General features: G+C 35.3%; 3 protein-coding genes across 4 annotated transcripts; all 3 read left to right on the top strand.

The window, feature by feature from the left end:
* Window positions 1–18: 18 nt before the first annotated feature.
* Window positions 19–2911, top strand: LOC129873613 (trihelix transcription factor ASR3-like). Of its 2 annotated transcripts, none has more exons than XM_055948742.1 (2): window positions 19–1194; window positions 2333–2911. In XM_055948742.1, the coding sequence occupies exons 1-2, from the start codon at window positions 642–644 to the stop codon at window positions 2689–2691; spliced, it is 912 nt and encodes a 303-aa protein (XP_055804717.1). In that variant the 5' UTR covers window positions 19–641; the 3' UTR covers window positions 2692–2911. The 2 variants fall into 2 exon arrangements, with proteins under 2 accessions (XP_055804717.1, XP_055804716.1); XM_055948741.1 differs by having other exon boundaries at window positions 20–1190; window positions 2317–2911.
* Window positions 2912–4661: 1750 nt separating this feature from the next.
* LOC129872971 (uncharacterized) lies at window positions 4662–13847 on the top strand. The gene is made up of 8 exons (XM_055947940.1): window positions 4662–4996; window positions 7119–7220; window positions 8889–8956; window positions 9731–9803; window positions 10193–10302; window positions 10393–10500; window positions 12978–13077; window positions 13458–13847. The coding sequence occupies exons 1-8, from the start codon at window positions 4985–4987 to the stop codon at window positions 13632–13634; spliced, it is 750 nt and encodes a 249-aa protein (XP_055803915.1). The 5' UTR covers window positions 4662–4984; the 3' UTR covers window positions 13635–13847.
* Window positions 13848–14591: 744 nt separating this feature from the next.
* On the top strand, window positions 14592–22546 carry LOC129872239 (ras-related protein RABF2a). The gene is made up of 7 exons (XM_055947156.1): window positions 14592–14828; window positions 15550–15627; window positions 15735–15902; window positions 16015–16063; window positions 16456–16529; window positions 21475–21568; window positions 22225–22546. Exons 1-7 carry the CDS (start codon window positions 14790–14792, stop codon window positions 22323–22325), a joined length of 603 nt encoding a protein of 200 aa, XP_055803131.1. The 5' UTR covers window positions 14592–14789; the 3' UTR covers window positions 22326–22546.
* Window positions 22547–23876: the final 1330 nt, after the last annotated feature.

The raw sequence follows: 23876 nt of genomic DNA, 5'->3' as shown, positions 1-23876 counted from the left end.
CCTCACTATAACAATCATCATGAAATGTCTACGTTGTCACAATACATATGTGTTTATGCTCAACAAATACCTATTTAGCCCATGTAATCAATCCTCTTTCCCTCCAGCCCAACCAAGCAAACCAAACTGAACCCCTCTAATACCCCACTCCACAGTACACCCCTCACTCGCTGCGTGAGATTTTTTTTGGGTGTAGTGGATATGCCAGTTTGAATGAATTTCTATTTGGCCTTTACTTATAATGGAACTCTTAATTTCTTCATTGGTTATTACAGTATTTCTCTTCTATTCTTCTCCTCTCTGTTTCTTCTACCTTTCCCCATAACTTAAACCCCTCTCCAATTTTGTCCAACTTTAATTTTTGGATTTATAGTCTTTGATTTGAACTTTAAGCTTTTCAAGATTTGTTTTTGATGATTTTGAGGGGAAGATACTATATGGTGATTATTTCCGTGGGTTCCTCTTCACTGCTTCTCATATTTTCCATTTCCAAATTTCAATACCACAAATAAACCCCAAAAGTCCATACTTAGCTGCTTCTTTTTTCTTGACATTTTTATCTCAACTTTGCAAAACAAGCCAAGAAAAGAACACCCTTTTCTTATTTTTGCATAAAGACAATATCTTTATTGTTATTTTGCATGGATAATAGGTTGGTAGGTGATCAAGGTGGGAGTAGTAGTAACATGTTTAGGGACTATAGAAAAGGGAATTGGACAATAAAAGAAACAATGGTTTTAATTGAAGCAAAAAAGATGGATGATGAAAGGAGAATGAGAAGGCAAGAGGGAAAACCAACAGAGTTAAGATGGAAATGGGTAGAGGACTATTGTTGGAGAAATGGTTGTTTGAGGAGCCAAAATCAGTGTAATGACAAATGGGATAATCTCATGAGAGATTTCAAGAAAGTAAGAGAATATGAAAGAAGAGTTGTTGAGGCTGGAGGAGAAGAAAATATAACATCTTATTGGAAGATTGAGAAGAATGAAAGGAAAGAAAAGAACTTGCCTACTAATATGTTGCCTGAGATTTATGAGGCATTAGTTCAAGTTGTGGACAGAAAAAGTCAAAGAATGTTGTTACCTTCTTTACCTCCCACATTGCAACAACAATCTACTCCTTTGCCACTTCCACCAATTACAACAACAGTAGCACAAACACATTATACTACTAACATTCCTTTTCCCACAGTAGGTACTTTTATCTCCAATCCTTTTTTTATTCATTACTACAAATTAAACACTGTGAATGATCACTATTTAACTAGTAGCTAGAGTACCATTTTAAAGTCCACTCTCATTTGCTTTTAGAGAGAAACCCCACTTGGATATAAACTCTACTTTGGAAAAGCTTAATACTTGACATAATTGGTTGAGAGAAAGTTCTTTGCCCTGTCTTTGTGTTGCATTTTGAATATTCTTGATTTAATTTGCTTGATATTTTTCTAGGTTTGTCCATGATTATTTGAACCTTATCTTTTCTTTTTTCCTACACTGGCAACATATTTTCATGCTGCATTCTTAATACTTTCCAAAGGCAAGCATTCTGTTTTGTTTCTTGAAATAATATACTTATTCATCTTAGGAATTTATTTTTTTAATCAAGTGATCAATTTTAAATATTCAGTAGGCGTTTGGCTATAGAAATCAAATATTTTTCACTTTATTTGAAATTTTTTAGTTGGAGTTGAAGAGGAGTTGTGTTTGGTTATTGCAAATAATATTTAATTGTTTGAAAGTGAAAAAAATGAAAATAAGATTTAGGTGTTTTTCAAATTGAATCTTCATATCAAACACTGATTTTCAAATAAAGTGGAAAAAAAATTCGGAAAAAAGTTAATGACTCTCGTGGTCATATAGGTCCTCAATCTTCTGTTTCTGCTTTTCTTTCACTGCCTGTAAACCATTCTTGAATGCCTTTTTTCTCCTTTTCTCTCTCTATTTTCTTCTTTGTATGTTTCCGTTTTGGTATCTAGGAGTGGGGGAGGATATATAGGGGTGTGTTCGCAGGTTTAGATAAGCAAGGATATACAATGGGTTAAGATATTCTATGAGATTATTTTATCCCACATTCTATATGGGATTAGCTAATAACTCAAATCAAACATGAAATAAAGTTAATCCTAAATTTTATCCCGAGATTTCTATCTGATTGGAAATGGATCTTATTTCAATCTAACACATTAATCTAGACAGACATTGACAGTTTGAACTGATTCATTCACTCAACTTTCTTATAGCTAATGACATTTTATCATGACCATTAGTATTAGTGGAATTTCCTTAATGATATACTTCATCTGTTTATGTTTTGGAGATGTGTGATAGCTCAGATCCTGATCATAGCAGTGAGCGTTCAGATTCACCAGCAAAGAAAAGAAGAATGAGTGGAGGAGGTGAAGGAACTAGTGGCACATCAAAAGGTAACATTAACAATTCATCACAAGAAGTTGGCACTGCCATCTCCAAGAGTGCTGCCATCATAGCAGAAACAATTCAGTCTTGTGAAGACAGAGAAGATAGAAGGCACAGAGAACTCTTAAGCTTGCATCAGAGAAGGCTACAAATTGAAGAGTCAAAGGTTAAGATCAATAAAGAAGGCATCAATGAACTTGTTGATTCTATCAATAAATTTGCTAATTCCATCCTTGCTTTGGCTGGTAACAAGAACCAATCAACTGATCCTAAATAGCTAGTATTTAATTCTTCTTACTCATTTGGTGAAAAAGTAGAAAAATTTAAAGGCTGTAATTGGAGACATAAGTATTATTTCCAATTTCAATTGCTTGTACAGTGCTAGCTGCTGATGAATATTTGAATATCATCATCATGTGTCTTTGTCAATCTTGAATAGTATAATTATGTTGTGGTTTCATGCTATATCCTCTCATATAATACCAAGTTAATGAGCTAAGATTGTAACATTATTGATTCATTGATTAATGCAATTTAAGTCATTTCCCTTGGTTAAATTGAAATTCTCACATTGATCCAACTTTTGGCAATACAGAGTACTACTTTTCATTTAAACTTGACTTAATAAGCACGCAAGAATGTGACTTAGCTATCAATAAAGTGGTACGAAAATTACAGGAGACAATGATCCATTTAGCAGTAGAAGTAAAATATATTTTCTTCCCAAGTCTTAATGGACATAGTGATATGTCTAATATTTACCAAAATTTGTACATAACTTTAATTATTTTAATTCTATAATCCTGCATACATAAGTTTAAAATGTAGTGGTATGAAAATCATAATAGGTTATAGTTTCAAATTGCTATAGAGGTAAAGATTGTTACTTCATGATATCTTCTCATCTCAGAGTGAATCAAAAAAACAATTGGTTCATTGAAGGCAGGACATGACAAAGCAGCAACTGTCCCAATACACTATTGTGTTTACTGATTTTGCACACATGTTGTGTTATTTTCTACTATATCTACATATATAGTTTTCATTTTTCAGAAATGTGATAAGAAATAGAGCAGTAATGGGCAACACTGAGTAAAAAAAGTTGTAAGCAGCATGTGTAGGACATGGCAAAAGGACTAGTCAAAGGTACCTTCCAGTCAATGATCTGTGGGATGGCCTTGACTAGCATTGCAAAATGACCATTTATGTGCTATTATTGATGTCAGTTTTGTGATGGGTTGTAGTGATGGAAAGTTGGGCTTTCCCTTTCCCATTATTATTGGCAGGATGTGTATGTTTTGTTCAGTTTTACTGACACAAATTGGCCACACTTCATTTTATTTTTTTCTTCCCTTTAGGGAGACATGGAAAGAGTTGCAATGCAAATTCAGCTTTCTTTACCCATCTCTAGTTTTTACTTGTACTCACTCTCACTCTCTTTTTATAAGAACTTGATGAAGTTTACTAGAAGAAAAAATAAAACTTGTGATGGAAAGTTTATTTAAAAGAAAAATTAAATAACCATATAAATAGTCCTGGCATATTTAAAGTCACAAGTTTTAATTTGATATATAATGATATAGTATCTTTAAATATTGAAATTATTGAACTAAATTTTTGAATATGAAATCATAAAATCGTTTGGATATGTGATGTAAAATCATGATTCAAAATCACAATAAGAAATCAAATTGTATGAAGTTAACATATTGTTTGGACATATAATTTGATTTTTTTTAAGTAATATCTTTTTTCATAAATTTGAAAAGCCACAAGTTGCGTAAACTATCCATTTTTCTCTAATTCTTACACAATCTTATCAAATGAATTAACCTTAGTTCATAAACAAGACATGGGAATATCATAAATCACAACATTGATAAATCACAAATGTTTATGTTTTTTTTAAATAATCATTTCTAAATACAAATATACCTAACTTTATAAAGATCCACTAATCAATAATAATAGTAACTAATTATTACTTCACGCGACCATGAGTATTTTTTCTTTTGTAATATTAAAATGATGAGCGTTTTATTTACAAAAAATAAAATATTAAATTATGTGTCGATTTTTTTTTTTTTAAAAAAACATATTTTTTTGATGAATTTAATTTAAATAATGACTTAATTCAAACAAAAATTAGGAAATAGCGAGTCACAAAACAAGGCAGCAACGAGACGGATTCAACGTTGAGCAAATCTGTTTACAACAATTGAAGAATCATTAACTGGTAATCTCCGTATAACGAATTCATGAGTTCTTTTGATAATTTTGTACTACTCGAGATAGGTGTTAGGGTTGAAGTTCATGAGAAGAAAATCTCTCCATCCTACTTTTAAATTCTACAAGCATGAGATTCCTTACAAGCAGGAACCTTGAAAGTTTGATCTGTTAGCCAAGAGTTGGATTGGGTGAAATTAAACTTTCTTCAGATTAAGATAAGTATTGATCATATTATTTGATGTAGATTGGGTTGTTGATTGTTCTTTCCTTAAGGTGACTGGAGACTTGTTCTTACTAAAGTTCTTTCCTTACGAAATCATGTCCATAAAGTGTTTGATTAAATGTTTCTTAAGGTTAGTGTGAGTTTTAATTTTAACGAGATAGCTCACATTTTCTTATTGTTAGTCTATCCAGTGCACTATTTTTATTTCCTTGTGCTTACCCATGTGACCAAGCCATGATGTACTCTCTGCTCTAGACTAATACAATACTTGATTTTGGATGCCTACTGTCAACTAGATAAATGCTAAATAAGTGCTTCTGTGATTCTAAAATGCTGAAGTGTTGGAATGTAATTGTACAAAATGTGTGGCTGCTATGCCTATAAAGGGTTACAAGTAACCGTACAAAGGGTTACTAACTTTGTCATAATGAGACACAATATGAATGGTGGCCGTATAAAGGCTCACGAGCATCTGTACAAAGGTTGCTAATATTGCCATAATGAGGCACAAAATATTTGGTGGTTGCATACAGTGTTATCAAAGGCAAAAAGTGCAAAAAAGCTCTAAGGTCCATTGGGGCTTTAAGCGCAAAGCGCAAATAAAGTGTGAGCTTTAATGAAAAAAGGCACAAAGGGAGAAAAAGATACAAATATATATGTTTAGTCCAAGATCAATAATTATAAACACGAATGACAAATATATGACTAAAGAAATTGAAAAAAAAGTATGATAAAGTGAAATATTAATTGTTTAGTGTCACTTCTTTAAAAGAGGCTCATTGGCAAGGAAAAGTATGACTTAGAACCTTGATGTCCACACTGAAGCGCACATGAAGCGACGCGAAGCGCTCAACACATTTTGAGCCTCGCTTCAGGGCTTAAGCGTGCTTAAAGCGCGCCTTTGACATCACTGGATGCATAAAGGGCCACGAGTAACCATATAAAGGGTTACTAATTGCCACAACTGGGCATAAGAAGAATTCAATAGACGAAAACAACTTAAAGAAAGTGAAAAGAAGAAATTAATGAACTAAGCTATAAGTTTTAGTGATTGTTTTCTTGCTTCACTCTTGTAAGATACTTTATGATAAATTGTGATTTGTTTCTTCTCTTATCCCTTCATTACCCACATGTTTTTATTCAAGGTCTCGTTCTGTCTTTAGTGAGAAAAATGTTGAGACTCACCTAGTACCACTACTGGTGTACTGATGCTCTCTTTGTGGAACCTACATTAACATAGGTCAATGTAGATGCAGGTTTTATAGACGAGTAGACTGCGAGCTAGGTTGGTTTACCAGAAGTTGATCTAGTAAGCTCTGTCCTTGACCGTAGAGGTTTTTCTCTTTCAGTTAAGACAATTTCATTTCATTTTTCCAACATTTGTTTTGGGGATTAGCCAGGAAATCTATGTCCTGTGCATTCCTCTTAGCACTTTAGTAGAGGCTTCATAGACGTGTTTTTAGTTGGGTTATGGTTGATCACGTTACTTGGGATTATTTTAAGTACATTTCAGTACTTATAGATTTCGATCTTCATTTGGATTATTTTAAGAATTGTAATTTCTAACAAAGATATTAGTTGTTAATTTTATATGCATGCTATAAGAAGGTACAAGTTAGAATAGTCATGCCGGTTCACTCGGTCAAGTAAGGCAATGGGTGCCAGTCACAACTTTGTTTAGAGAATGGGTCGTGACCGGGGGGGGGGGGGGGTGAGGACTGTCTTTGTTTGTTATGCTATCTTATTAGTTTTCATGCTGCTTTAGAGAGATGCATAAGTCAACATATGTGACTTCAACTATTTCTTTTTCGATCTGCTTTGATATGTTTTTCCTTGAGCCTAGAGTTTATCAGAAACAACCTCTCTACCTTCCAAGGTAGGGGTAAGGTCTGCGTACACTCTACCCTCCGTGTACCCACTTGTGGAATTACACTGGGTATGTTGTAGTACAAAGATTTTTTTTTTTTGAGAAATGGTAGCTTTTCCCGCTATATATCCAATGGTACACTACATCAAAGTGTAGTCCCCCTTTCCAAAACGTTTAAACTAGGACTATGTACACTTCGTTAGTTCGTAATTGTAAAATGTGAAGAATATGCTAAAAGTGCATGATAGAGCTAAACTAAAATTCTATAATAAAGAAGAAACATAATCTGATGTGATGAGTAGAAAATTTGCATATTGTTGTACATTTTTTGCTAGATTACAGACGGGTTCGGAAAGATTTGATTTTCTTGATCATTTATTGACAGAGTTCCTTGGAGGGTGTCATGGGGTTGAGCAAAACTGAAGTGAACTTGAAGAGGTTACTTGTAACTGCACCACAACAGCAAAATCAAGCAAAGCTTATACATGTATGCACAGGTCATTCAAGTTCAACTCTTTATAGAGAATTGATTGCGTTTTGCTTATTTTTCTTTTAATTCTTCCCTATGGCTTGGGTTTGCATTTATGTGAGACTTGTCGTGAACACGGTGAATTTATCAGCTCATTGATTAGATTGTGCTGTTTTTTTTTGATAGATATAAATTAAGATAATATATTCTTGAATGGATGATTCTAATCCTTAAAGGCTTAAACTTTCTGTTACTGAAACATGCCTACACTCTAATATTGGTTTTTGAAATTTACCTTCATTTTTCAGTCTTTGAGTGTGGGTATATTTGGATTGTAATTTAATTTCATTTTTCGTTCTTTGAGTGTGGGTATATCTGGTTATCTAATTTGGAAAAGTTGCGCTCGACCTAAATCACATGTTATAGTTATACAAAACAAGACATCTGGTAGTCGTGATTTCCTGGGGTATTTAGAGGGTAATTTCTTTGGCTTTCATGATATGCTTTGAGAAGCTGACTTTGAAACACTAGGCCTGTGTAAATGAAACTAATAGGTTTCTTTGACTAACAGTGGTTTGATGGCTATTTGTTTTTCGATATCCTTTTGTTTTCTCTTCCTCTTGCCTATTATTTTGCTTGAGGTTTTGAACAACTTATGAATTGTGCTATTTAATGGAGCTCATATAGTCTGTGTGGACCATGAGCATTTAAGAAAACATCTTCTTAGTATTTTGGTAGCTTTAAATATTTGCGCAGCTTCAAGTGAACTAGTACCTCTGTTGATTCACCAACTGAATGAAGGGTACCGATTTCCATTTCCGATCCCCGTATGAGTTCATCCTTAAAGAAGGCTATGCATCTTAATCTTACTTGGCTTTAATATCAAACAAAGCTACTGATTAAGTAGCTCTTTCGAGAAGTAATTTTATATGGACTGTTTGGAAATAGATGGACCATTGTGCCTTTGATGGAAAGAGAGGCTAATGGTCAACTCTGTCCCTTGTTAAATATTCTCTCCTATTTTAGTTTATTATTGAGTAAAACTGTAATGGAATGATAGTGTTCTATGGGTTTAGTATTAGGACTTTAGTTCATATAGAGTACTTGTGTTCCCTAAGGATACATCTTGTTGGGCTTTGCAATACAAAATTTGTATACAATGTTGTGCCCCACTTGCATGCCTTCAACACATTTACCTGTCAATATATTTTTTGGAGCAAAAGTACTTTTTGATCTCGACAAGGTGATTAAGATTAGTAGTACTGCAATATCACCATATCTCGGATGAACAGGGCTCAGGATGGCTCGTCCAACTACTGAATTTTTTTCATCAGATGTGGGATGAGAACTTGATAGTCATAGTAATACCCCTTCAGTCTTCCCTAATCTTCTGAACAAACATGTCAACTGGGTTTTTGATGTCTCTGGGTGGAGCCTCTATTTATTTCTGGAAGCTGATCTTTCCTTTTCCGTTGTATGTCTCTGACGTAGTTGTTATTTGTGAAAGTTGATAATTGTCTGTGCACACAGCTGGAAATTGCGGCATAGGTTGTTTCTATGGGAAGCTTTTCAGAAAATCATGATAGGCAATTGCTTGTGTAGGGAATTGTACAATTTTTGTCATCTGAAATTTTTCTTTCAATGGGCATATGCATTTACTATTTCCTTTTATTACGTCTTTCACAGTATGCTGCCACTTTGCGGGAACTACTGGAGCAGTTGGCTGAAGAGAGGAATCCTGATGGATTAGCAAGGTTTATATGCTTTGTTCTTTTCCAATTAGATAATTTGAAGAAAAGTACACGCTGCTACAAGAATTTCCAAACTGCTGGCTACCTTACCATCGTGACTGTTTCTTATCAAGTCCCTGCCTTCTGTTTGTTTAGTTGGAATTATTGTTTAAATATAAATGTATGCTTCCTAGCCATTTCACTCTACCTAAGCAATAAAGTGAAAACCCCTTATCATGATTGATAAGATGGAAACTCACCCTCCTTTGATCTCAACTCCGCCTCCTCCAAATTGGACATATTTTAGTTATATTTTTATAGAGTAGACTAATATACTGCCTATAATGAAAATACTCATCCTGACAGTATGACTAGTCTATTTTGTGTCCTTATATGGAGGAAGTCATGATGCTAGTATTAGTAATCTCTATGCAGACCGTTTGGTGGTGTGTGGAATTAGTTATTTTCTGCATTTTTTTGTATGTTTTTGTTATCAGTGAAATGACCAGGGATGACATAAAAGGAATTATTGTCTTCCTGTGTTTAGAATAGAACTTCAGCCATATACTTCTAATAACTCTAATTTTTTTTATTTACTGTATGAGGAAAATATTTTAAACTTCTATAAACTAATCATGAGTTTTTCCTGTATTAAGAAAGCTAATTTAGATTGATTAATGCTTGAAGCACTTTGCTTGAAGGTGTATGTTCTTAATGGATCTCTTTCTTTTAGAAAATAATTTACTAGATGCTTTCTTCCTGATGTGTGTTCAATTTTCATGTTGTCTCCCAATATAGGGTTTCAAAAGCCAAGGTGAATGAATATGCTGAGAACATTGAAGCTGTTGCTGCCAAGTTAGCTGTGCCCATGGTATGCGTGTGCTAGTGTCATTTCTTTTGATTTACCATTCAGATTCACCTTGCTTTCTTATACAAAAACATACATATTGAGGTATTTTACTGATTTTGATGGAATATGAAAGAGCTGGCATTTTTTATCAATAGACTGTACTTGAAGTTTAGCGCCTTATTGTTTGCTTTTAGTCCATAGTGCTCAGCATTTCGGACTTTATTATTCCTTTGGGCTTACTATTACTTCTGTTGTCATACCTCTGTTCTTTCGGTGTTTTTGAACGTGGTTCAATCTTCTCTTCTGATGTCGCCTTTCAACTTATTATAGACATATGCTAGTAGTTTTTCGAAAATGTTCTTGCTTCTATTTATATGATTAACAAATGAATTATCTTCAACCACATCCAGTTTGACGTGCATACACCCGAGGAACCTGTGGCTGAGACTTCCAGCAGTGGAACTCCTAAAGCAGAAGAAAGTGTGAATTCTGCTTCTGAAGGATTGAGAAGAAGATTTGGGTACCAGCATGGGTCTTTTGTCATTTATATCCATTGCAATGTGTCACCTTATAATTCTCTCTCTTGACCGTTGTTCTTTGAGTGAAACAGGGTCCATTCAAACAATGAGGAGAGATCTCGTGATACCATTGATTTTGATCAATCATCAGCTGCAGTCAAACTGGATGATGCTGCACGAACAGATATTGAGAAGCACAGGTGCTCTATCTGTACTTCTTTCTGTATTAATATTTAGACAAATTTTTGTTTGTTGACTTCTGTTCTACCAAAGGCTTTCCTAATGTGTATTTATTCCTGAGAAGGTAGTAGATATGCTGCATCTAAAAAAAGGTATATTAGATACTGCTCTTATGTTCTCCTATTTGACCGTCGGTGGGCCCCCCAAGGTAGTCGATTTGGCTTTTAAAGTTGTTTCAGGTTTGAGTATAAACCTAAGCAATGTATGATGTATCCTATTAGTAATATGGATGATAAGCTAACACTTGCAAATATATCTGGATGCAAAAGTACGAGAATTCAATGTATTCGGCTCCATTTAGGAGATAAGCATAATTCTATTGAAGTTTTGCAAGTATAGGAAAAGTTTGATAAAGGTTAGCAACTTGAAAGAAAAATTATTTGTCAATGTGGGGAAGATTAACTCATAAACAGTTGATTAGACATCATTCCACCCTACTTTATGTCTTTATTTCTTGTGCCTGATAAATTTTTGAACTATTTGGACAAAAGAAGAAAGAACATTTTGTGGGAAGGAAACCACAATACAAAAAGTTGTGTTAATACTGAAAAAAAGGAAGAGGTGTGTGTGTGAAATGTGGGAGTTCTCTATAGATGTTTGCTATGGTAATGGTTATGAAGATAGAACCAAGAAGATCAAGCTTTGTCGGAAAGGTTGGTAATGCAAATTATGGTATATAGATGAACATTGGTGCACAAAGGCTGATGTTTCCTCCTATAGCTTAGACTTTCATCTGTAGAATTCAATATTAAGGTCTGCTTTAATTTTAGAGATGGTAAGATAAATCCTAGACTGACTCATGGCTGGGGCATACTCTTTTAAGGGAAACAATTTCTTCAGGTATGCACTATTGTAACTATGTAGGAAGAATGGAGGATGGGATCTTAAACTCAAACTGCATTGCTTGGATTGGGGAATTAAAATAAGTCTTGTTAGGGATGCTGGAAAGGTAGAGTATATCACAGTGAAAGCTGGGTAGCAACCACTACATGAGTAGGTCAAGAGACTCTTAGTTAAGGGTGTGAAGGGGCCGCAATAAGTCGATACTTGACTCGGACGGTAGCACAATTGCACTTGATCATTGCTACTTTTGAATTGCCAAATAAACCAAAATAAAAATAAACTAATAATTAAGAGAACTAATAAATGTTGCTAGCACTTTAAGAGAGATATAAGAGAATGAGATGAAAGTGAAAGATTAGAGAGAGAGTTGTCGGAAACTATGAAAGTGTGTGTGTGTATATATTTATAGATTTTGTAAAGGGAAATGGGTAAACTAGGAGGAGGTTTCCTTTTTTGAAAAAACACAAAAAATAGGCTAAAATTGCGAAAACGGCCGTTTGGGGGCCCCACCAACTGTCAAATTGGAACTGATTTTTTTTTTAAAATGTTACCGTTAAATCAGGCCGGCCCAGTTCCTTGTTACTGTAGCTGATTTGACGCTACCGGTTGTACCGGTTCCCGGTGGACCTACACAACCTGTGCGGGTATGGGTATATGCCCAACCCAAAACCCCTTTAAGTGGCCCGGCCCGTCGATAGGTTTAACTCTCAAGTAGTCTCTAATAATGAACAAAATGTAAAGTACCCCCGTTTGAGTTTATTCTTTTGGCTGGGTTTTCTTCATGAGTCATGTGTTAAAGAAATGAAAGATACCAATCATTTGTAGGTGGGACATATCTTTGAGCTTCTTTAGGATGTTCAACACCCTAAAGTTTAGGAAAAGCCACTAAGAAGATCTGAAACACCATCCCTTACCATATTGTGTGGAATTTGTGGAGGGAGAGAAATCAGAGATGTTTTGAGTCAATAAAACCTGAAGTCTAATTGTTTGCTGTCTTTGTTTTTTGGCATAGGATGAAACACGGAAACTTTTAATAGTGCAGATGAAATAATGAATCCTGTAAGCAACCTTCATCTTTTACAAGAACGCAAGTAGGGATCTATTTTGTTAAATAGGATGTGTTGAAGCATTTACTTGGTGATGATCCAAGTAAAATTGCTTATCTACACTTACGTGGCCTAATTTTATCACTGAGCTGAGGCACTTCATGGAAGCAAGGAATTGTACATCATCTCTGCAATATGTGGATACAGAGTCTTTGGAAGCACATATTAGGAAATGAAAGATGAGAGATTGGATATACTCTCTGAAATCAGGGATAGTAATTTGGGGCTCTTAGGAAGCCTAGGCTTCCATCGATGGAGTGATGTATATATTATGTGCCTCAGCTAGATGTATGTTCCCCACTGTTCTACTACATGATCCATAGTGCATCTTTGCCACTGCCATATTTTTGTCCCGTCTTTTTCATTGTAGGAGAAAAGTAACCAGAGAACCTAATCACTTATTTGCGCAATATTTATTTTTCTCAAGAGAGGGGTGAGGTTAGGTAGAGTCTACTTGAGAAACTATCAAATGTTCTCATCTTTTGCAGGAAACTTCAGGAGGATTTGACGGATGAAATGGTTGTTTTGGCACGGCAGCTCAAAGAGAGCAGTCTCATGATGAATCAATCCATCAAAAATACTGAGAAAGTAAGTTTTTTTTGTTTCATTTCACTTTGCTTAAATTGTTGGGAACTTTCTCTGACAATTTTTGCTGTGAGAATGATTTTGCCGTCTCCAATCTAAACTAATTTGCCTGTTAGGAGGCCATTGAAGCCATTGGTAGCCCAAACTATCTTTTCTGACACAACAATATTTTATCAGTCCATCTCTGATATTACTACATGTTTGAGGATTCTTTACTAATTCAGTGCGAAAAAGAAACAAAAAAATGTAGTAATCAATTTATTCAGTTTCACTGGATATCTGATTCATCTTGTCTAGTTACAAACTTCTTCCTTCAGTCTCTGGTTTTACTAGTCACTTTGTTTATATTATCCTCATAGTTGTCATATATAATGTGGATGCAGATACTTGACTCAACTGAGAAAGCAGTTGAGCATAGCCTGGCAAGTACAGGGCATGCAACTTCCAGAGCTATGGACGTCTATTCTCGGAGTTTCAAGACTACATGCTTCCAGTGGCTTTTGATCTTTGTCATGACATTAGTCTTTGTCATGGTTGTATTACTTATTCGAGTGACTTAGCAGCCAACCTCTTTGTTACTGGAGATATAACAGAACTCTTGCCTTTTCTCTATCTTTTGTATAGTACCAGATGATACCTCATTAGTAGGGACATGTTCAGAGGATAAACAATTCTTTAGATGCTGAAAGAGAAATTCAAAACCACCTGCATTACTCTCCTTTTCTTATTACTTTTTAAATTAATTTTACTCAAGTGTTATGCTTTATGTTGGATATATTATTGATTGTTTCTATTACACTTTTTAGTGTGTTTTTTTCCTTCATAATTACTGCTTGAATAATTGTTGGTCAATTGCCGACACTAAGCTGGGAAGATTAATACAAGTCAAAGTGGTAGGTAAGCGGTGGCGTAAATTACGTGCAACTCCCGCAAGTATGTAATTTTAATTCTGCCCCCATTTATCAAGTTTTATATCAAACAAAATCTCATTTTCAACCTTTATGGGTATAGATAGACTATTACCAGTAAAATCCTCATCATACAATGACATATTATCAAAATTACCAAAACAAGTTAGAAAGCAAAATAACAAAATGGCTAAATAAACGCAATTAATGAAACAAAACAAGTTAGAAAGCAAAATGATGAGATAAACACACCTAATAAAGCAACAAGTAACAAAAGAAAACAAAGTAAAAAAATACTATACAAGTATTAAATAATAATATAATATAGTAATAATACTACTAATAAGAAGGAAAAGCAAAAAACTTTCATGTCTCTGTCACATACAAACGTTACGTCAATCACACGACTATTTACTAAACTTCCAACTTTAATTTTCACGTTCAAATCTTCTTATACTTTTTTTTTATTTATTTTGATGAGAAAAAGAGGAAAGGTGGAAAAATACCTAGCAAATTTGCATTATTTTCTTGTATTTATAGAAAAGTTCAAACGAATAGAAAAAAATAAATAATTAGGAAATTTCCACATTAAATAAAAGGAATCTTTTCATAATCGTCATCAAACAAGAGAGAGAGAGAGGGGAACTTTGGTTGAGTGTCCTTTTTTTTGCAATTTCTTGACGTCAACCCCTCTTCTTCTTCTCCCGTCCATGTAAAGTCTAAATTCTAAATCAGAACCCTTATCGAAACAATCGCAAAATCTCCAATTAATCACTTCCGTTTTCCGAATTTCGATCAATCACAGCTATGGCAACCAGTGGAAACAAGAATATGAACGCCAAATTGGTGTGCTTCCTTCTCATCTTTGATTTATCAATTCTGCTTATGGGTTCAGCTTAAATTCTATCAAGATTCTTTATTTTTTCCATATCTGATCTGGGTCCTCTTTAATTCTTCAGAATCATAACTCATGACCTATAGTATTTTATTTATTTTGGGTTTTGGGTTTGGGTTTGATCACAAAAAGTTCCTCAATTTGAATGATTTATTCCGCTTTCTTTTTTATATGTAAAAATTAGATATGGTTTTTTTTTCTTTCTCAAAATTTTTCCTTATTGATAAATTTTATTTATTTGTACTATAATATGCTAAATTTGATCTTTCACTTGGTTATTAGTTGCTGATGCTATGTTGTTGAAGTGTCGCTTGTTTGGAATATATTATACTTATACTTTTGCCATGCCCATGACTTGGAGTTCTCTTTTATTTATTCAAGAGCGTACTTGTTGTTCATGTTATTCCATATTATTCGTACAATGATTAGTACTTCCAATCTTGTATTTCATTTTCCTGTGCTCCTTCTCCCCTTTACTGCTCCCATCTTTTAATGTTTGGTATTCTGTTTCGATAAATACACGAGGAGACCATTGTTTCAATTATTCTTATGATGTAGTTCCTGATAAAAAGAAATTATTCTAATAATGTAATTATTTCTGAACTGTAAGTTTATGAACTTGATGTGTTGACACTGACATTGATAAGCTAATGAAGTGTCTTTTGGTTTTAGGTGCTCCTTGGAGATGTTGGAGCTGGAAAATCTAGTCTAGTTCTGCGTTTTGTTAAAGGACAATTTATTGAATTTCAAGTAGGTGCTTAGTTTGCCATTTGATATTTGAAGCTAAATGGTTTCTGCACTTACATTTTCTCTTTGGGACCTTGAGACTTGACATAACTTGCTTATGTTGTATGTAGGAATCAACCATAGGTGCTGCATTTTTTTCCCAAACAGTAGCAGTAAATGATGCAACTGTAAAATTTGAAATATGGGATACAGCAGGCCAAGAGAGATACCACAGTCTAGCTCCAATGTATTACAGAGGAGCTGCAGCTGCTATAATTGTTTATGATATAACAAATCAAGTAGTTTCCTTACCTGATTCTATCAAATCCTTATAATTCACTCGATACTGCTTCCAGAATATCTGCTAGCATGTTAGCTTGCTAACTGAGTTTCTCAATTCGTTATTTATAGGCATCATTTGATAGAGCAAAAAAGTGGGTTCAGGAGCTTCAAGCACAAGGTACCTTTGACATCTTAAGTTCCATCCTTGACTGTCTTTATTTCTGTAAGGCTATATCTGAATGTTCCTAACTTCAATTAATGTACGAAATACTGTGGCGATGTATGATTAGGGAGGATTTAAGCTGCTTAGAATTACAATAACTAAAAAAATGCAAAAAGTTCTAATTTTGGCTCTCAGTTGATGGGTAATAGGAGGGATGGGTTGGAATTAGTGCTTCCAATGAACGTTGTAAAGTTCAAACTTGAACGTTGTAACACAATGATGCTTGACCAGATCAAAGGAACTAAGCACTGTTTCCTTTTCACATTTGGTGCATACAGCAGTGTTCTTTCAATGAAACATACTGCCTATTCATCTCTCTTACTTTTTTCAACCTATTCTGGCTCCAGGTAATTCAAATATGGTGATGGCACTTGCTGGAAATAAGGCAGATTTGTTAGATGCAAGAAAAGTTGCTGCTGAGGTTAGTGTATTTTATTCCTTCAACCAATCCCAGATTTCCATGCTATAGTGATGTGCGGAAGCACCACAAAAAGCCTAGTCGGCTGTCAATTTAGGCATATGATGTTGTAACCTGCCCAAGTATCTAAGATTGGGTGAGTGAGCTTAAACTGCAAGCCTGAGATAACCAGTTGAATCTAATAGTAATATTCAGGGTTTAGAAGGTGGGGGTTAAGGTATCCAACTGTGCTATTTTCTCCTTCTCGTGTTACTGCTCATACTGGAAAAGTAAACCAATCATTGAAATTAACAAGACGCATGCGTTGTTGGTCTGCTCTTTTATGTTTCTTTTTTTCCTTTCTCACTTCCCTTTTTCTTTTTGGGGGTTGCTTTTTGAGAAAACTGGGTATTGAGCCCCCAAATCATTCTCTCTGTCAGTTAGAGTTGATGAAAAAAATTGATGTGCAATTGTTAATTGCACCACGGGATAAAGAATGAGGACCTAATATTAATATTTTGATTGATTTGATCACTTTTCAAGGTAGAAGTGTAATACATCCCACAAACAGTGCCTTTTCATTTCAGGATCAATTGATCTTTGTTTTAAAGCAGTATAGATTAACTTCAATTTCGAAGATAAAACATTGATATCCTCATTTGACACGCATAGTGTGGATAACAATCAAATTGCATTTCATACTTCATCTCTTAAGGCTATAAGAGCTTAGGTTCTTCATGGTTTATCATTGTAGTGGCAGAGATGTCATGTATAGCAATGATCTGAAGCTCATTCACTGAGCATGAAAATAGAGTGCTACATGGTTCTCATCTGTCCAATCGGCTAGGATACCAGATACAGTTGCAGTTTAAGTGTGCTAATTGTGCCTAAGTGCTTGAATAAGAATTCTAATTATGCATAAGTGCCTCAATGAGCATTCCCTGATCTGGATTCAAAGGGAGCAATTTAATTCATCCTTAAATTCTAGTCTAGATTGAAATGCCAGTATTTCTTGATTGTTGATTCTAAATTTCTAATTTTGAAGTAAACACAAATTATACTTGCAGTTTCTTGTGGTAATTTTATTTCTTTCTTGTATTGAACTGTGCGTCTTTCATAGATTCAACCACCTACTGTCAGAAATCTCACCAAAAAAGTACTATATTCCGTATGAATGAGCGGAAAAATGTTTTGGAAACGCAATCTGAAATTTAAGTATAGAATAGAAATTAAATGATAAGAAAAAGACCAAGCAAAGCTAAGATAAAATAAAGAAAAAACCCAGAAAACTCGGGGAAGGAAGGTAGAGATGAGGGTGAGGAGAGACGTGTCTATTTCAGAGAACCAGTTTGGATTTATGCCGGGACGCTCAACTACAGAAGCCATCCATCTTATGAGGAGACTGGTGGAGCAGCATAGGGAGAGGAAGAGGGACTTGCATATGGTATTCATCGACCTAGAAAAGGCTTATGATAAAGTCCCAAGAGAAATACTATGGACATGTTTGGAGGCTAAAGGTGTACCTGTGGCATACATTAGGGTGATCAAGGACATGTACGAGGGAGCCAAAACTAGGGTAAGGACAGTAGGAGGGGACTCAGAGCACTTTCCAGTGGTGATGGAGCTGCATCAAGGATCAGCTCTTAGTCCTTTTTTATTTGCCTTAGTGATAGATGGATTGACGCGACAAATTCAAGATGCGGTGCCATGGTGTATGCTTTTCGCGGATGACATAGTCCTGATCGATGAGACTCGCCGCGGAGTTAACGCTAAGCTGGAGGATTGGAGACATACCTTGGAGTCTAAAGGGTTTAAGTTGAGTAGGACAAAGACAGAGTACTTAGAGTGCAAGTTCAGTGAGACACCTCAGGAGGTTGGCGTTGAAGTTAGGCTTGGTGCTCAGGCCATCCAAAAGAGAAGTAGTTGCAAGTATCTTGGGTCTATCATGCAAGGCAGCGGGGAGATTGACGATGATGTCACACATCGTATTGGGGTAGGGTGGATGAAATGGAGGCTCGCTTCCGGAGTGCTGTGTGACAAGAATGTGCCACCAAAACTTAAGGGCAAGTTCTATAAAGTGGTGGTTAGACCGGCTATGCTGTATGGGGCGGAGTGTTGGCCAGTTAAGACTTCTCACATTCAAAAGATGAAAGTTGCTGAGATGAGAATGCTGAGATGGATGTGTGGGCACACCAGGAGCGACAGGATTAGAAATGAGGCTATTCGGGACAAGGTAGGAGTGGCCTCGGTGGAAGACAAGATGCGGGAAATGCGACTGAGATGGTATGGACATGTGAAGAGGAGAGACACAGATGCCCCAGTGCGGAGGTGTGAGAGGCTGGCCATGGATGGTTACAGAAGAGGTAGGGGTAGGCCGAAAAAGTATTGGGGAGAGGTGATTAGACAGGACATGGCACAGTTACAGCTTACGGAGGACATGACCTTAGATAGGAGGGTGTGGAGGACCCACATTAGGGTAGAATGCTAGTTCATAGTCTTGTTTTTCTTCTCTATTCATAGGCGTAGTAGTGCATTACGATCTCTTGCGCTGTGAATTCTGATTTATGTTATTTATGTTATTATTTATTACTTTCTATGCTTTGATTACTCTATTGAACCTGTGACGCTATCATTATTTATTTAATCGTTATTTGTTATTTGTATTTATTTATTTGTATTTATTTGTTATCTATTCGTTATTTGTTTGTTGTTTTTCTCATAAAGCTTTTAATTTCCTATTCTAATGCATTTATGCATTTATGCTTTTACTGAGCCGAGGGTCTCTAGGAAACAGCCGTCCTACCTTGGTAGGAGTAAGGTCTGCGTACATTCTACCCTCCCCAGACCCCATGTTGTGGGATTTCACTGGGTTGTTGTTGTTGTTGTTGTTGTTGTTTCAATCCTTAAATTAGAAGGTAAATAAGTAGAGCAAAACAGAGAAAAAAACAGAGCAGAACATAGAAAATAATTGCAGTAAGTGGAAGAACTGAAAAAAAATAAAAAAGAGTAACCCAACCTCAATAGTGCAATCGAGTAGCAGCAGAGGAAACAGAGAAAAGAAGAAGAGGAGAAAAAATAAATTAAAAAGAGGATCAGAGAAGAAGAAAAGAATTAGAGAAGAGAACTTACCTTGAAGAGAAGTCCCAGTAGTCGAAGAGCAGCGGAAAAAAGTCGCTGCTGTCGTAAGTATGTGTTTACAAGTTGTTTTTTAAAGACCGATATCTCACTAAAGCACATGCCTCTCGCTTTTCTCACCTTTCTCAGAAGCGCACACTTTTTCTCCATGGTCATGCTTCATGGAAGAAAAGCCGTATGTGCACTTTGCTTCTGCTTCTCGCTTAAAGCGCTGATGCAAGCACTTTTGATAACACTGGGACAACAAAGGGGAAAGGAAGGGAATATTGGGCAACCTTTTGTTGTGAGATAGTGTGTTTAGTAGCGGCAAAGGGGGCTTTTGTTGTTGATGAATAGGTTATTCATCTGTGTGGATCCTTTTCCAACTTCTCTCTCCAACTCACAAGAAGAGAACAAGGCTCTTATTGGCCGGAAGTTGCCAATAATCACAAGACTTAATTTGAGTAATTCAGATACATTGAGAATGTTAAGTAAACGCAAGGAGATTTTAAGGTATAATTTGCAATGTGGTTTGTACAACAACATATCCATTAATTCTCTTTATTTTGAAAAGTGGAGACCCTTCTTATCTAATAGTGGAACATCCTTTTTATCCTTCCCCTCCCCCCCCCCTCCCCCCACAAACCCCCGAACTGCCAAAAGGAAAAAAATGGTGCACCCTAATTTTGGTCTAGTGGTAAGTACGCAACACGTGATGAATGGGTTAGGCGCATGTCGCGGATTCGATCTCTGTTGCAGACAAAAGTCTAGTATTTGAGTGGAGAAAAGTGTGTGTGGGGGGGTATTATCCATCGACTTCCGAATCGTGTGACCTCTAACCGTCGGAGATTTCTCAGTTATCAAAAAAGAAAAACATATAGGGTGAAAGTGGGTAAATCTAGGTACACAGATCATTATATAAACATGCATTAGAATTTTTGGATGTGCATCCGCCTCCCGTCTAATTCTGTGTTGTATGTATCATTAGAATTTTTCCTCCCGTTTCATTTATTTTACTGTAGTTTGGCATATTTTTGTGATCTTTAATTTGTATCATGACAAAATGACGGTTTTGGATACACTTATTGAAATCTGAATACAATGGTGAGATTTGTATGTCAATAGAAAAATTAGGAGAATTTCGACTGTTAGAGAACCTACATTATTGGTTATTGGAATGAAATGTGTTCAAATGGAACATGTATAATGAGCATTCAAATAGTCAATCCCAACTAGATTGGGATTGAGGTGGATGTTGTTGATAACGGTGGTCTGGGGAGAATTGTGTACCTCGACTAAATAATTCGGTATCTATGCTTCCCACCAGTATGGGTACTGAGTAACTATACCAACTAAAATTTAGGTATATGAGCAGAAGTCTCGCGGTGTTCTTTCAACTGGGATTGGTTTCCAAGATTGTCCTCCAACACTTCAACTGTTAGGCCATGCCCTTGGAGACTAAAACTCAGTTGCAGATCCTCTAACCTAGCTATGTCAAAAGTCGTTACAGGAAAGAAAAACAGTGAGTTTGTTAAACTGGCATTTTGGATGTATCTGTAGAAGAAAACATTAAACAATTATTGGATTTTTTTCTTTAAAATGGTTGGATAGTTAAAAATAACATCATGTTCTAAAATTCAGTTGGTTAGTGAGTCAATTTTTGATGTCTGTGACCCCTTTTACAAATATAGACTTGTGTCTACGAGATTTGGTGTTATCTATTCAGTGACTTAAATGTGCATCCAGAAGATCTCAAAGTTCTTGCTCAATTAGCATTATGTCAGAACTGGTATTCTGAATAACAGCTTTTCCACTGAGATGCACTATTTCTGATATGATATTACTGCTTTTTCAGGAAGCAGAAACTTATGCGCAGGAGAATGGTCTTTTCTTCATGGAAACATCTGCAAAGACTGCATCTAATGTCAATGACGTTTTCTCTGAAATAGGTAATACTTACATTCATTTTGTTGTGTTATGGGATGCCAGCTTGCTTTTGTGGTAGGTCAGTCATGTTTATGCTCTTATTGGCTAGAAATTATTAAACTAGTTATTGAGGATAGTTTTTGATGAGTAGGTCACTGGATGATGGTTTTAAAATGTGGTGTTTCTATTCTGTTTTTTGGATCTTTAGATTGGTAAGATGTGTTACTTGGAAATAGTACTAGTACTCGACATATATAATATAATTTCTGGTTGGCATTTTCAATCCACTAATTAATAAACCATGTATTATCTATGCTGCAATTGACATTATCTTAAACGGAATTTGATGTGGATAATAATCGATGGTATAAGCGATACATGTATTTGATCATAGAAATGATAAGAATGCCTTCGAAATTATTACTTATCACTTATCAGGCTTTGGATATATTTATAAACACGTTTGACTGCAAAACTCAAGAATAAACATCTCGCCATATAAAGAATAACTGGTTACTTTGGGACTTCCAAATGTTGTGTGTGATTAATCTTACCTATTTTATTTCTCTGCAATAGAGTCCCTGCAAGTTGGATTTTGTTTGACTAATTGCTGTATATAGCTGGAAATCTAGCATTTTTATGAACCTGAATATCTCTTGAACTGTTTATTCACTTGCAGCGAAGAGACTGCCTCGGCTTCAGCCAGCACAAAATCCATCTGGGATGGTTCTTACGGATAGGCCTGCTCAAACACCAGCTACTGCTTCTTGTTGCTCTTAAATCTCTGTTGGTGCTTCTCATCTCAATGTTGTTTTTGCTTAATTGGTTTGTGCTGATTGTTAGAGTTTGCTGTGCCATTTGTCCATCACTGTACAGAGATTTCATGAAAATTCTTCAATGTGCTGGACTCTTTTCTATGGGTCGTCCTAATGTAATGAGATTCTGTGACATGCTTCAGTATGCTATTAAACAATATATGCTTCATATGACTATTTAGTATTCGTTGGAGGCTTTCAGTAGTCTGAGATTGATGTGTAATAGTAGTAGTATCGGAGCGACTTATCAGTCAGCAATCAGCTATTCTATATAATCAAACGTTTGGATATTTTTTACTACTATAGTTTGATTGTTATAGAGCATATAGAATTATGTCAGTTCCAAAAGAAACCTGGCTGTTATAGAGAGGCGTGATTGTAGGTGAGTTGATCAATCTGAATTCTATGGTAGATAAACACTAGTACTTGTTTTAGATTATGTCTATGCTTTCTAAAGATATAGATATATGATCTTTAGTGCTATATGATTAATTACTAAATATCCATCACTTTCATTGGGATACATCCTCATCTCTTTGTCAATTAATTTAGTCGAAATGATAATAAGATGCTAAACTGAACTAATCAAAGATTTAAGAACAAACAATATAGTATGAGAATGAAGCAGTAAAGGGCAATTCGGTGCACAAAGTATTTTGTGTCCGGAGAAGGGGTACATCTCAAGGGGGTATATCTATCATAATGCAAGTATTAGTGGTTGTTTTCACGACTTAAATTCATGATCTATAGGTCACACAGAGACAATTTTATCGTTGTTCTACGATGTCTGCCTACTTCCAACGAGTACTTTTTGCAATTTCATCCGTTTTTTTCAACCTCGGAGAGAACAAAAGCATTTGAAACTCTAAAAAGATATCTGAGCAAGACCTCAAAATCGACCCAAAGGAAGTTCCAATTATAACATGAAACAGAAAAATTACACTGAACTCCCTTTTAGTTACTCTAATCATAATATCATTGCGTCTTTCTATCTTTTCTATTCCTTATTAACTTGAAAACATATTTTTTTTCTCCATCTTCACAGGGAAAAGACTATCAGAGATCCACGTTTTATAGTTTTCCTTTTAATTACCGTTCGAAGCTAAAACAAGATTATTATTTTTTTGTATTAATTACATGAGCTATATATAGTAGCACATACATTACAGTAATAAGATTGTACGATTTTCATCCCAATTCTTTCTAGCACTACAAGAATATGCATCTATTCCTACGTAAAATCTTAAAAATATGTTTCTGAACCGCTTACAGATTAATTGCTTATCAATTTCTCAAGACTTCACTTGTGGAATTACACTGAGAATGTACATTGTTGTATCAATAATCCGTATTATGTAATGCACATGCATGTCGATACTGTTTTCTCTATATTTTTAAAAAAATGAGCAACAAGAAAAAAGAAAAAAAGAAAGAGAGGATAGATATGTCATATTGTTGAAGGTACTGCAGGCTACAAATCAAAATGATTCTTTATTTACCAGCAACTAGAATACAT

This window comes from Solanum dulcamara, chromosome 11, assembly GCF_947179165.1.
Source record: "Solanum dulcamara chromosome 11, daSolDulc1.2, whole genome shotgun sequence".
Taxonomy (NCBI): Eukaryota; Viridiplantae; Streptophyta; class Magnoliopsida; order Solanales; family Solanaceae; genus Solanum; species Solanum dulcamara.
This window is presented reverse-complemented; position numbering and strand designations above follow the sequence as displayed.

Coding starts and splice junctions, on each gene's coding strand:
- LOC129872971 (XM_055947940.1), top strand. Junction 9,804..10,192: donor CCAAGTTAGCTGTGCCCATG/GTATGCGTGTGC, acceptor AACCACATCCAG/TTTGACGTGCATACACCCGA. Junction 13,078..13,457: donor CCATCAAAAATACTGAGAAA/GTAAGTTTTTTT, acceptor ATGTGGATGCAG/ATACTTGACTCAACTGAGAA.
- LOC129872239 (XM_055947156.1), top strand. CDS start 14,790: ATGGCAACCAGTGGAAACAAGAATATGAACGCCAAATTG. Junction 15,903..16,014: donor TTTATGATATAACAAATCAA/GTAGTTTCCTTA, acceptor CGTTATTTATAG/GCATCATTTGATAGAGCAAA. Junction 16,530..21,474: donor CAAGAAAAGTTGCTGCTGAG/GTTAGTGTATTT, acceptor CTGCTTTTTCAG/GAAGCAGAAACTTATGCGCA.
- LOC129873613 (XM_055948741.1), top strand. CDS start 642: ATGGATAATAGGTTGGTAGGTGATCAAGGTGGGAGTAGTAGTAACATG. Junction 1,191..2,316: donor CTAACATTCCTTTTCCCACA/GTAGGTACTTTT, acceptor TATGTTTTGGAG/ATGTGTGATAGCTCAGATCC.